At 38.2% G+C, this 13314-nt stretch overlaps 1 protein-coding gene across 1 annotated transcript in view; it reads left to right on the top strand.

Annotated features, from left to right (window-relative positions):
- CCHR10.PART0H1orf112 (chromosome chr10.part0 C1orf112 homolog) overlaps positions 1–13314 on the top strand; it is a 2885111-nt gene that overhangs the window by 2638708 nt on the left and 233089 nt on the right. Inside the window, exon 25 of the mRNA XM_044086752.1 lies at positions 5904–5984. Within this exon, the coding sequence (XP_043942687.1) occupies positions 5904–5984 (81 nt within the window). The remainder of the gene's footprint in view (positions 1–5903; positions 5985–13314) is intronic.

The following is a 13314-nucleotide window of genomic DNA, read 5'->3' as shown; positions in this document are numbered from 1 at the left end:
GTACATCAACAAACAAGGTGGAACCAAATCTTGCCTACTCTGTCGAGAGGCCATGAGGATATGGTATTAGGCGATGGCTACCAGCCGCTTTCTTCTAGTAATGCACATTCCCGGGAGTTTCAGCGTGATAGCAGACAGACTCAGCAGGTGTATTCTACAACCTCACGAGTGGTCCCTGAATCCTTTGATAGCGCTGGAGATTTTCAACCGCTGGGGTCTTCCTTGCTACGACCTCTTTGCATCCCCAACCAACTACAAATACAACAACTATTTCGCCCTGATTCCCCCTCCAGGAGAGTCACCCAGGGACGCTCTAGTCCACGATTGGCCCTCGGGTCTACTTTATGCATTTCCACCTCTCCTCCTCATTCCCCAGTTTCTGAAGAAAGCCCGCCGGTTGAAGAGCAAAGTAATCCTCATAGCACCATATTGGCCTTGTCAGATTTGGTTCCCCTTCCTTTGGCATCATCTGCTGGATCAACCGTGGATTCTCCATCCAACCCCAGGGTTTATCTCCCATCCACAGAATCTTATTCACCCCAACTTGAACAGCCTGAAGTTCACAGCCTTGCTTCTCCAATTCCTTTGATTGCCAGGCAGAATGATCTTTCTTTGCCAGTACGTGACATTCTTATTGCATCTCATAAGTCTTCCACCAGAATTACATATCTCAACAAGTGGAAAAGATTTACTATTTGGCTGAAGGAAAAACGGGTAGATCCTTTTTCAGCACCAGTGTCGATAGCACTGGAATATCTGTCTACCCTATTTCAATCCGGTCTATCTGCCTCTGCCATTAGAGTTCATTTCGCTGCAATATCTAATTTTCACGATGGTGTCCAAGACTCTTCTCTTATGTCACACAAATTATGCAATACTTTCATAAAAGGCGTGAATCACCTAAAACCTCCTTTCAGAGAACCTATTCAACCATGTGGCCTGTCATTAGTCCTACAAGCTTTGACAATGCCACCTTTTGAACCAGCTTTTTCTTGCGACCTCAAATATTTGTCATGGAAAACCTTGTTTTTGGTCGCCATTACATCTGCCAGACGTATCTCTGAGCTTCAAGCCTTATGCATCAAGAGACCATATTTGATTTTTCATAGAGATAGAGTGTCATTGAGAACTAATCCTTCCTTTCTGCCAAAAGTGATTTCTGAAATGTCCATTAATCAAACCATTGAATTGCCAGTTTTCTTCCCCAGTCATTCAAACAGTGGAGAGTATTGTCTACATACCCTAGATATTCACAGGCAAATTTGCTTCTACTTGAACAGGACTAAGGCTTCTCATAAATCAGACTACTTATTTTTTGGCCTGTTCTGGACCTAGATTAGGATGTGCTGTTGCTATGGTCACATTGGCTAAATGGTTAAAAGACTGTGTAACCTTCATTTATAGAAAACATAATATGCCATTAACTACTACCATAAAGGCTCATTCTACAAGGTCTGTGGCAGCTTCTGCTGCCTTCCATGCCAGAGCCTGTTTACATGACATTTGTGCAGCTGCAACTTGGGCTAGTTCTCATACCTTCGTCAGTCATTGCAAGTTGGATTTGGCCTCCAGGGGAAGAGCATCTTTTGGTTCTATGGCGCTCAGGAATGTCCTTCCATGAGAGCCTCCCAGGAATAAAGGTAGCTGGGGACTCTGTCCCACACGTAAGGAATGAACGAGGATCAACTATATCAGATAAAGAAGTTATGTCTTACCATAACATTCCATCTGTATTGTTGATCCTCGTTCAGTCATTACAACCCTCCCTCCTTCCGCCTCCTGTGGCTTCTAGTGGATCTCACCATCCAGTTCTGTTAGGTCATTTGACCAGAGGTAGCCTCTACCTTCTTTTGACTTGCAAACTCAATCTGAGGTAACAGGGAGAGGGGAATTCTAGGTAATAGTTTAGCTTGAGAATTTGCAGCTGGCGTGAGCTTGGAAGATGGCCGGCTTGGTTCCGACTACCCACACGTAATGACTGAGTGAGGATCAACAATACAAGACAAATGTAATGACTGCAACAGTGAAACACGAAGAACATCTATCATTGTAATCCAGATGCTGTTAACTGGCCACTGTTGCTCCTCCACTGTCTGCAGTGGAAAATGTGTTTTGTCTTGAATGCTGGAAAATGTACTGTACTTGTTTAAAAATATTTTCTTATAAGGCAGCACAGAACATAATAATTCTGATTTTCTGTTGCTGAATTTGGTTAATGATATTTTTTGCTGTTTCCACTGAGGCACACATGCCCTTGTGCATGACATTTTCTTACCTCTGTTGTATCTGTAGCTACACCCCTGACTTGTTACACCCACCCCCTTTAAAAATACACCACCACAGTACAGTATCAGCAATGCATCTACATACTGTGGGAGTAGAACCCACAGCCTTCTCATCAAACGCAAGTTTTTAACCTGTTGTGCTATTAAGAATGCAAATAACCTCAGCATAAGCAACACTAAACTTCTCTTCCCCTGAATCACTCAGGTCCTTGTAAAATCCACTAGACACTCAACTGTATCAGCACAAGAAATCTGGAAAAAGCCAAAATGTATTGGGGGGGGGGGGCAAAAAACAGGGACACATTTTAAACACTGCTTGCTTGTATAATTTTGGAAAGTTGCTAGAATAAAATGTTGTGCTCCACTAGGTATTTCACTGCCAAGTCTTGGCCCCATGACCCTGTGCACTACAGTCAGACCAACATACCACTATGCCACATCAGCAGTTTCCTGAAAGACAGGAGACTGAAACTTAATTAATATAATTTAGTCAATTCATTTCTCACTTCTCACCATAGCTCTCAACCTCTTAGCAGAAAAAACCTGGACAAAGCCAATAATTCAGTTCTTACTTCTCACCATAGCTCTCAACCTCTTAGCACAAAAAAACTGGATAAAGCCAATAATGGGGGAATACAGCCCCCAAAACAGGGACATATTTCAAATACTGATATTATAAACTTAGAAAATTGCTAGACTAAAAGGTTTTGTCTTACCATTTATTTTCTGAAGAATACGAAATCTGAAATTCAAATGCCTGTCATTATTTAGTGAATTCAGTTCTTCACTGATTTGCCACAAATATTCAGAAAACCACAGATTTTGAGGAACAGAAGAAAAATAAGAGGCATAAATGTGGAAGTGGTGGTAGGTAGGGACAATAGGCTGTTGTTACCTGAACCCAAAGCTCAGAGTTCTAGCCAGCAGGTATATTCACCTGGGGCATTTTTTACATACACACACACACAGACGGGCACACACACACACACACACACACACCATTTCATGCTGCTTGCTCTGTTATTTCTCGGAGGAAACACACATTCTCCTGCCTCTTGGAAGGAAAGAAAGCTCCTTACACACATCATGTCCATTCTCGTAAGAAAGCTGTGTTCTTACACACACCATTTCAAGCTGCTCGCTCTGTTATTTCTCTGTTCTCAGAGGAAAAAAAAGAAGTTATGTCTTACCATAACGTTGTATCTGTATTGTTGAGTGTATTTTGTAGCTGGCATCGGTTTTATATAGAAATGTTGAGGCCTGAAAGCACCCTCAGAGGCCGGTGCCTGCTCAGCGGCACCGGACCCATCCGAGGGAGAGACATCCGCATGTTCAATACTCTGAGAATCTCGCGGCATACGGGAATCCACATGGGTCTCAGTAGAGGCCTGCGACTCAAAAGTAGCGGGTATCAGGGGCTGCAAAAGTGCCTCACTGAGTACCGGCGACTAGCTTAGGAGACGCTTTGTCGTCTGTTTTGGATCTCGACGGTATGTCTCTGTCTTTTTCTTTGCATTTTTTTGTGAACTCGGTAGTCGGATTGCTATCCGACGACATTTCAGGGTAATTAAATCTGGATCCAAAATATTTTGATGCAAAAATATACCGACGCTTAATAGTGTGTTGGTTAATTCTAGCAAAAAACTGACAGCAAGGCATGTTATGATCTGGGCCTAGGCAAGGAATACAGTACAAATGAAAATCCTTATGAGGTATTTGCTTCCCACAAGTAATGCAATTATTACCTTTTACTGACATCGGTAAGGAGCAAGAAAAAGTTTCCCCAATGGGGTACTTAGCTTTAATTGAAGACTTCGGTTCTGAAACTCGAATGCGAAAATTTCAGATGTCGGCCGACCGGCACTTGCGAACTGCTTCTGCTTCGGGCACTGCGCGGCAAGAAAGACTGAATAAAATGGTGTCAGCTACATGTTTTATACCCCTGAAGACCTGACGTCATGGAAGAGGAGACAGCATCCAACGCAGGACCCAAGACTTTGATATTCAGGCCGACTGAGGGCAACCTGCCAGCAGATTACCCAAATGTAATGACTGCAACAGTGAATACACTCGAACATCTACATTTATGGTAAGTGTGCACAACTGTACTTTTTAATGCTTCAGGATGAATGTAGGAGAGAGTCTGTCAGTACTTGGTCTTGGACTAAAAATTGGAAGTCTTAAAACATGCAGTTTGCCTAGTTTATTTTGTTGTGCATTTACAGCTACTGAGTGTTGGTCTGATAACACAAATCAGAGTAAGTCAAGCAAAAAAAATGAAATTGAAAATAAGTTTGAGAAGCTATGCAAGATGCCCATGGCTTATACTACTGCCATTCTGTGTGTGTGTGTGTGTGTGTGTGTGTGTGTGTGTGTGTGTGTGTGTGTGTGTGTGTGTGTGTGTGTAAGTAGACTTCTATGATGGAAATGTTCTGAACAGTGCAGTTTTGTCATTATTGGTTCATGCATTTTGTTTCATTGCCCACTGGAAAAATGTTCAAACAGTAAATTTAAAATGCGTTCTAAGTCTAACAAGTTTGTTGTATTATACAAGGAATATAATTTAATAAAGTCAGGAAAGTGTATCAAAGAACACATGTATGTTTCTTGTTTTGTATGCAAGGGTCTATGATTTGAAAACAGCCCACAGGTAATCTTTATCCACCACTTGCCAGATGCATTTTCTTTGGATCATGGATGTGGTGTGGGTTTTAATGCTGTTTCAATGAATGTGAGTTTCAAGGGCAGAGACGTTTTAATGCTAAGTCTATTTTCATTGTGAAACAGTATTGCTTTGTTTAGCAGATGTCTGTTAGTGTCTGTGCATTGTGTTATAAAATGTAAATATAAAATAAATAAAAAAATTGTAGAAGTAAAGCAGTATGCACATTAGTGTTTATGGTAAATGGGTTGAAATAGCCAGGTAATGGGACATTGGAGGGGGACTCTGATGCCATATTTTGGTTGTCTGTTCATCAGTTTTCATTTGAAAGCTGGTATCCCACAATTCCATTGGAGTGGACGGGGTTATGTAATTGTGTATGCACATTTTATGCTAATCATTGTACAGATTTGTACCTATTTTTCATGGGCCTTGTCCAGATTTTTGATGATTCCAGGTTGAGAGGTATGGCATGTACTCTCTGTATCACTTGATCTGTGAGGAAGCCATCTGTATTGGGTGATTATTACCCTTCAGCTGTTATCCCTTCTCTAGGCAACTGCTCTGTCTTACAGTTGCAGATGGGTTTTTCTAAAAGCTGGTTTAGTATGCGATTTATTAGATTTGTGTGTACATAGGTGCGAGTTTTGTTTCCAGACTTAGGATTTGTGCTCAGTCATCGGATGTGGTTGAATTGTGGAGCACAAGGACGAAGTGTGCTTTCTGTGCTGACACGAGATGCCATGGAATGCACTGTAGGATGTACACACGTGCCTCTAAGGGTGAGACAAGCGAGAGAGACTCCACTGAATGGAGATAACTGAAAAGGAAATGCCAACAGTTAACACCCAGAAGTCCTTCCTCACAATCAGCTGATGAGCTGAATAAGTCTGTCATTTTGTGTAGAATGCTTTCTTCCCCTTACAGTGAATTTAATGTTTTTATGTTTCTTTTAGGAGACAAGTCATGAAGAAGTAGTTCCGCAAAGCTTACTGAAGGTTGAAGTGAAAAGTAAAGTTATCAGTTTCTTGAATAAGGTAACGTAGATCAGTCGATTCATTGGTTTGCTTGTTTAATACGGTTTTGTTGTATTTTACAAAGTTTAAGGAACTAGATCTTTCTAGCTTAAAAAAGTATTAAAGTGTAGTATGAGCAGAGGTAGTAACTCACAATATGTCATCCTAGCACATATTTTGAAACAAATCAAGTACAAGTTATTAGTCATCAGTTCATGCTTCTGTAACGCTATCTTCTAACCAGGAGGGAGCCATAACAAACTTTCTTTAGCAGTGATTTTCAGTGTCTCCCTGCCTTTTATTACTACAGCGTGTTATTTTCTAAAAGAAAAACTCAAACTTGAAACTCATTTTTTCATCAGATTTTGATACTCTGTGCTAAATTAATATATCAGAAATGTGTCTGGCAGTCTCAGTAGCTGAACAAGATAGCACACTCGCCTTTCATGCAGAAGGTTTTGGGTTCTATTCCCACACCAGGTAGTTGGATTAATTTTTCCATACGGACACTGCAATGCAATATACGGGGTGCTACACTTCTGAGTATGACATCCTTTGGATGAGAAGTTAAACTGAGGCCTCATCTACCTGAGTTTAATGGTAGATCAGGTGGATGTAAAAGATCGCATGGTACTTATGGAGATAAGTCTTGCTTTATAGATATGCCAGTTTTGAACACTGTTGTACATTGCAAATATTTGTTACCCCCGGCTGTAGTGTTCAGGTTGTTGTGGTGGTCAGCAGAAGATTACTTTAGTGCATTTATGCTAGAAAATAAAACATGCTCAAATCAGAAAAAATGATGAGCTCAGAAAGTTTTGATCCAAGCTGCAAAATATCAGTTCCTTTATTGTGGGGGAGATGAGTGAAGCTAGTATATGTGACTATTATCAGGTAAGTTCAGTTATATTTATATAAGCTAAGCTCATTGGGGTGGGTGGAGGTAGACTGGGAATGGCTGCTAGTCGGAGACCAGAGGAGGTGGGACTGAGGGTGAGCCCTCACACTACCTGTGGATAGGATGTTGGATGGCTGTCACAGAAGGGGCCATTCAGTCTGTTTCTGCATCCATCTTTTAAAGATTTTTTTCCCATGTAATATGATCCAGATAAAGAACCTTCAGAGAAGTAAAGATATGTAAACACTTAGTCTGATCTGCAGTACTTGTGTGCCAACTTTAACAGCTCTGTCCTTAATTATAAAGACATGTAATATCAGAATCAACAGTAAAAATATAATGAAGTATAAACACAAGTCTTCCATATCCTAGATCATTTTAGCCTTTTTCTGTTGGAATTGTGACTCTGCTTTTATGGGAAGGTGTGTGTGAGCAGATGTTAATGATCAAAAATCAATCGGTGACAAGTCTTAGAAAACAGAGCTTATGTAACACAAACATAAACTGATTATTTATCCACTTTTCCAAAGCCATTTTCTAATCAAGGAACTTTTTTCTTCCAAATTTAGCCATATTATTCAGACTATGCCAGAATAAATGAAACAACCAGAACAGCAAACCAGAAGCAACAACAAAAGATCCACCAGAAAACAGTTTATTGTATAACTCTGACGTCTCTGCCACAGCCTTCAAGGAGTATAAATCATAGAAAACCACATACAAATTTATACTACTGCACAACATCAATTAATATAATTATACAATTAACCAATCTAAGTTAATTACATTCAATTTAACAACATTTTCCAATTAAAATCTTCATTTAAACCAAGCGGATGCAAGGTTTTAAATTTTAAAATGTATATAGCTTCCTTATATAACAGAAGTTGTTTAACATTGACATTTTTATATTTATAATCATATACCTGTTCTAAAACAGTCCCTTGCAAACCACTACTATCACCATTATGAAAATTTAAAAAGTGCATAGCCACAGGGCTTTCTTCTTTCTTATTATCAATGTCCCTGGTATGCTCCAAGAGCCTCACTTTAAAGGCTCTCTTAGTTTCACCAATGTAAAATTTTCTACAGGGACACTTTAGTGCATATATAACACCCTCAGAGTTACAATGAAAAGCATGATTAGTTTTAAATGAAATATTATTAATACATGAAAAACAAGATACAATAAAATTACATGCCTTGCATTTGCCACACGGATAAGTACCCTTATTTTCAATACCATGATGTATGGGATCTAGTGGCAAATTAAATCTACTTTTAACTAAAAAATCTTTTATATTTTTACCCCTACGATAAGAAAATTTTAGTTCAAAGTCCAACCAGGTTTTGACACTGCCTAGTGAACCTAAATATTTCCAAAATTGTGTAATGATTTTCATAAATTCTGTAGTAAAACAACCAAATGTAGTTACAAAATATAATATTCCACTACCCTCTTGGGCCTTATTACCTTTACATGTATCATTTTTAAAACTAGAACAAAATTGATCAGTAACTTGCTTTTTGCCACCACACAAACGCTTATAACTATCTTCTAATATTTCCTTACTATATCCCCCATTAGAAAAAGATTGTAACAATAGGCATAATTCATCATTGAATATCTCACTGTTATTGCATAACCTAGAGATTCCCAACATTTCCCCATATGGCAGGGCTTGAATAATATGGGGGGAGTGGCCACTAGTTCCATGAACATACTGAGAACCCCATCGAATTTTCTGTTAATCGAAGTCACGAAATTCATACCATTTGAAATATCAAGAACCACATCCAGAAAAGGGATAATGGTGCCTATCCTTAAGCCATCAAATTCTAAAGAAAATCTATTAACATTCAGATCTGAAATAAATTGACATACAGAAGATTTCCCACCTTCTACTAAAAAATTAAATCATCCACGTATCTAAAATATTTAATAACATGAGTATGAAAAAAATCATGTCTATATATAACCTCTAATTCAAATAAACCCATGGCCAGGTTTGCATACATGGGGGCAAAAGCAGCCCCCATGGCTGTACCTTGTCTTTGATGATATATAATATTATTAAACTCAAAAAAATTATTAGTTAACGAAAAATAAATAAGCTCTATTATGTACTCTGTTGATGGAGAAGCACCCAAAAAGAACCTAATGGCCTCTATGCCAAAAGAATGGCAAATATTAGTATATAGGCTCTTAACATCTACTGTCACCCAATACATGTTCTCATTCCAAGCAGTCTCTTTGATTTTGTCTAAAAAATCAAACACATCAGTGATATAAGACAGTAAACGTGTAACATAGGGTAAAAGAAAATTGTGCAAAAAGATACCCAAATTATGCAGAAAATAATTACAACCAGAGACAATGGGTCTGCCTGGTGGCTTTTTTAAATTTTTATGTATTTTGGGTAGACAGTAAAAATAAGCCATTGAGCAACCCTCTATCTCAAATTTATTCTTAATATCTGTAGCACAAAAATAACCTAATCTTAAACCCTTATTTATAAGTTCCTTATATTCTAATATGGATGCATCATATAAATCAATATTTACTTTTTCATAGGTTTTTGTATCATTAAGATGGTCCATGCACATACTCAAATAATGTATAGAATCCATGACCACTAGTTTATTACCTTTGTCAGCTGGTTTAAAGGTAATTTCTCTCTTACTACTTAATGCTAACAAGGCCTGCCACTCCTTAAAATGCATATTATATTTAATATTCTTTCTATTTCGCATAAACTCATTATATGCAACATCAGTGAATTAATTTACCAAATTAATAAAGTTACAAACGTCAGTGTTCAAAACATTTGGGGTAAAATGACTAGTAGAGGGAACATTATCAGTATTGAATTTACAATAAGCATTCGCTGTTTCTTCTGATACACAAGAATAAAAACTATCAGATGAAGCACTCATACTATCATCCCAAGGACTTTGATCTAAATATTTGTGTGTTTGGCTAAAAAAATGTTTTAAATGCAACTTTCTGCCAAACACATAAACATCTTTTTGCATATCATGTAGTCTCGACACTACAGTGGGGATGAATTTTAATCCCCGATTCAAAACAGATAGTTCTACATCATTAAACAAATATCTTGACAAGTTGATTACATATTCATGTACATTATATTGTGAAGTGTCACCATTTACCTCGCTTGTAACCCCCTTGTCCATGTTGTTCACCCGCTGAGTTGTGAAAATATTCCCGCTGGCGTTTCTGTCCTTGAGCACCCTTGTGGGAGATAGTGGTGGCAAAAAGCAAGTTACTGATCAATTTTGTTCTAGTTTTAAAAATGATACATGTAAAGGTAATAAGGCCCAAGAGGGTAGTGGAATATTATATTTTGTAACTACATTTGGTTGTTTTACTACAGAATTTATGAAAATCATTACACAATTTTGGAAATATTTAGGTTCACTAGGCAGTGTCAAAACCTGGTTGGACTTCGAACTAAAATTTTCTTATCGTAGGGGTAAAAATATAAAAGATTTTTTAGTTGAAAGTAGATTTAATTTGCCACTAGATCCCATACATCATGGTTATGAAAATAAGGGTACTTATCCGTGTGGCAAATGCAAGGCATGTAATTTTATTGTATCTTGTTTTTCATGTATTAATAATATTTCATTTAAAACTAATCATGCTTTTCATTGTAACTCTGAGGGTGTTATATATGCACTAAAGTGTCCCTGTAGAAAATTTTACATTGGTGAAACTAAGAGAGCCTTTAAAGTGAGGCTCTTGGAGCATATCAGGGACATTGATAATAAGAAAGAAGAAAGCCCTGTGGCTATGCACTTTTTAAATTTTCATAATGGTGATAGTAGTGGTTTGCAAGGGACTGTTTTAGAACAGGTATATGATTATAAATATAAAAATGTCAATGTTAAACAACTTCTGTTATATAAGGAAGCTATATACATTTTAAAATTTAAAACCTTGCATCCGCTTGGTTTAAATGAAGATTTTAATTGGAAAATTTTGTTAAATTGAATGTAATTAACTTAGATTGGTTAATTGTATAATTATATTAATTGATGTTGTGCAGTAGTATAAATTTGTATGTGGTTTTCTATGATTTATACTCCTTGAAGGCTGTGGCCGAGACGTCAGAGTTATACAATAAACTATTTTCTGGTGGATCTTTTGTTGTTTCTTATGCCAGAATAAATCTTGGAACTGCCATGTCCAAAGGTTATGAGTAGGGTTCCATTCCTGTATGCCTTCATGACCCCCCCCCCTTCCTACCAGGGTCTGGCTGTAAATTTCAGCTGATAAGCCTCTTGAAAGGTCAGTCCACTCCCTATTAAAAGATGTTGCCTGGCAAATGTCAGTACAAATGGTTAGACCTAACAAGTGACAAGGATACGCAAGGGGTGGTGCAAGATATACCACCACATTAGTAAGAACAAGATCCAAGATATTCTGTTTGGTGGTTGTTACTCTCCTTAAGGGCTTGCTTCCAAAATCCTAATCCCTTCTTATTTCTTTAACCCCGAACTTTTATCATTATGCCCTTGTAACCTTCTGCTTCTGTTATGCGTATAAGCCCTAACTGCATAGAGATAAAGTATCCCTTCAAATTAGGTAATCTTAAACCACCTTGTTCAGTGGGGAGAAACAACTTACTCCATTAACCCTTCTCTCCTACCCTCTCAAATACTTTTCTTCAAGTCTTTACTAATCATGGTCCACAGCTTCTCCTCTGGTTGATAAGAATTCGACAGACCTGTATATAAAAAGTATAATTTCATAAGTCATACTTGTCTGTAACTGTAGATGTTCAAATTCCTCACTGCATCAATGGCATTTTGGATTATTTGCCAAGGTAACCCAGTACTGAACAGCTTTCAAAAGACTCTCCTCTTGCTGTTTTTCTGTGACAGCTGCTTGACTGAGTATATCTTGAGGGGTCTACTTTGACCCACAAAAATTACATTTCTTCAAAACGTAATTTCGCAACTCTATTTTCGCAAAATTGCATTTCTCCAAAAAATGCACTTTTGTGAAAAAACAGATCACCAAATAGCCAGCGAGTTTGTTGTAGATCGTGGCACAGTGAGAATAAGGGAATATTCCCTTTTCCCCACTGTAGTGCAATTACAAAGTTAGAATATATAAGTAGCGGGGCTGTGGAAGGCGCATCCCCCACATGGGGGGTGCAGGGAGGCTTGCTCTCCTGCATAGATGTGTTTAGTGTAGTTTTTTTTTTTTTTTTTTTAATGTTCGGTGATCTGTTTTTTCTTGGAAGTGCATTTTCAGAGAAATGCACTTTCGCGAAAACAAAGTCACGAAATCACATTTTGAAGAAGTGTAATATCAGTGGGTCAAAGTAGACCCATCCTGAGAGGGACGCTTTCAATTGTCACAGAAAGTGAGTGTTCAGGCTTTTTTCACTTACATAAAGAATGAAAGAAAAATACCCAAAGCCAGCGTCATATACAAGAGTAAATTCACAGCCAGTAACAATATCCATATAAAAAACACATTCAACCACAGCTGAATGAAAGAGGTTGAAACCTGCCTCAGCTGTACACAATCTGGTGGATGGTGGGTGGGGGTGGGTCCTGCCACTGAGGCATTGAGGAATTTGAACATCTACTGTTACAGGTAAGCCAGCTCTGGACCTTGAAAAGGAATCCAGTTTTGTAATGCTTTTCGTAGGTATGAACAGAGGACCACGTTGTTGCCTCTACAATGCTTTTAGAGTTCACTCCTTTCCAATATACCATTGAAAAGTATAAGGCCCTCTTCCAGTCAGCTTTTCCCTGGCCTGGAAAAGATTTACCATGGTGGAAGAAACAGAAAATAATAGCAGACGACAACCATTTTGCAATAATTTGCTTAGTGACAGGCTGACTTTTTTTGCCCCTATTTAGGAGACAAACGGCTGTTCAGCATTACTAAAGGGCTTTGTTCTATCAAAATAGCATCTAAGCTGCCTGTGTGCATCTAAGGTATATAGAATATGTTCATCCGTTGTTTTTTGGATCAGTTTAGAACACCGGGAGATTGATGGCTTCATTCAAAGTAAATTCAGAAACAGCTTTAGGCATAAATGATGAAGTAGTGTGTCTTTGTGAAAAATCAGATAGGGTTGGCCCACCATGAGAGCTTGTGGCTCAGAAACTCACCTTGCAGATGTCAGAACAATTATTGAAACAGTCTTAAAGAACTGTAAATCAGTCAGAGAAGCAAGTTATAAAGGAGCTCCGGTCAAATTTTCAACAACAAAGTTGAGATCCTAGGGAGGAGGAATTTGATTTTGCAGCACTCCTTTCATAAACAGTTTACCACAAAAAGAGACCAAAGAGGGGGATTCATGGGCAGACAAGCAGAGATGACCGCAAGTTGCCCTTTGATAAAAGTGTATGACAAACCATCAGTAAGTAGCTCTCACAAATATTTAAAAACCAGAGGGGTTGAAA

The sequence above is a fragment of the Protopterus annectens genome, chromosome 10.part0 (assembly GCF_019279795.1).
Source record: "Protopterus annectens isolate FY-2018-M chromosome 10.part0, PAN1.0, whole genome shotgun sequence".
NCBI classification, from domain to species: domain Eukaryota; kingdom Metazoa; phylum Chordata; order Ceratodontiformes; family Protopteridae; genus Protopterus; species Protopterus annectens.
Note: the sequence above shows the minus strand (reverse complement) of the source record. Positions and strands in the feature narration are given on the sequence as shown.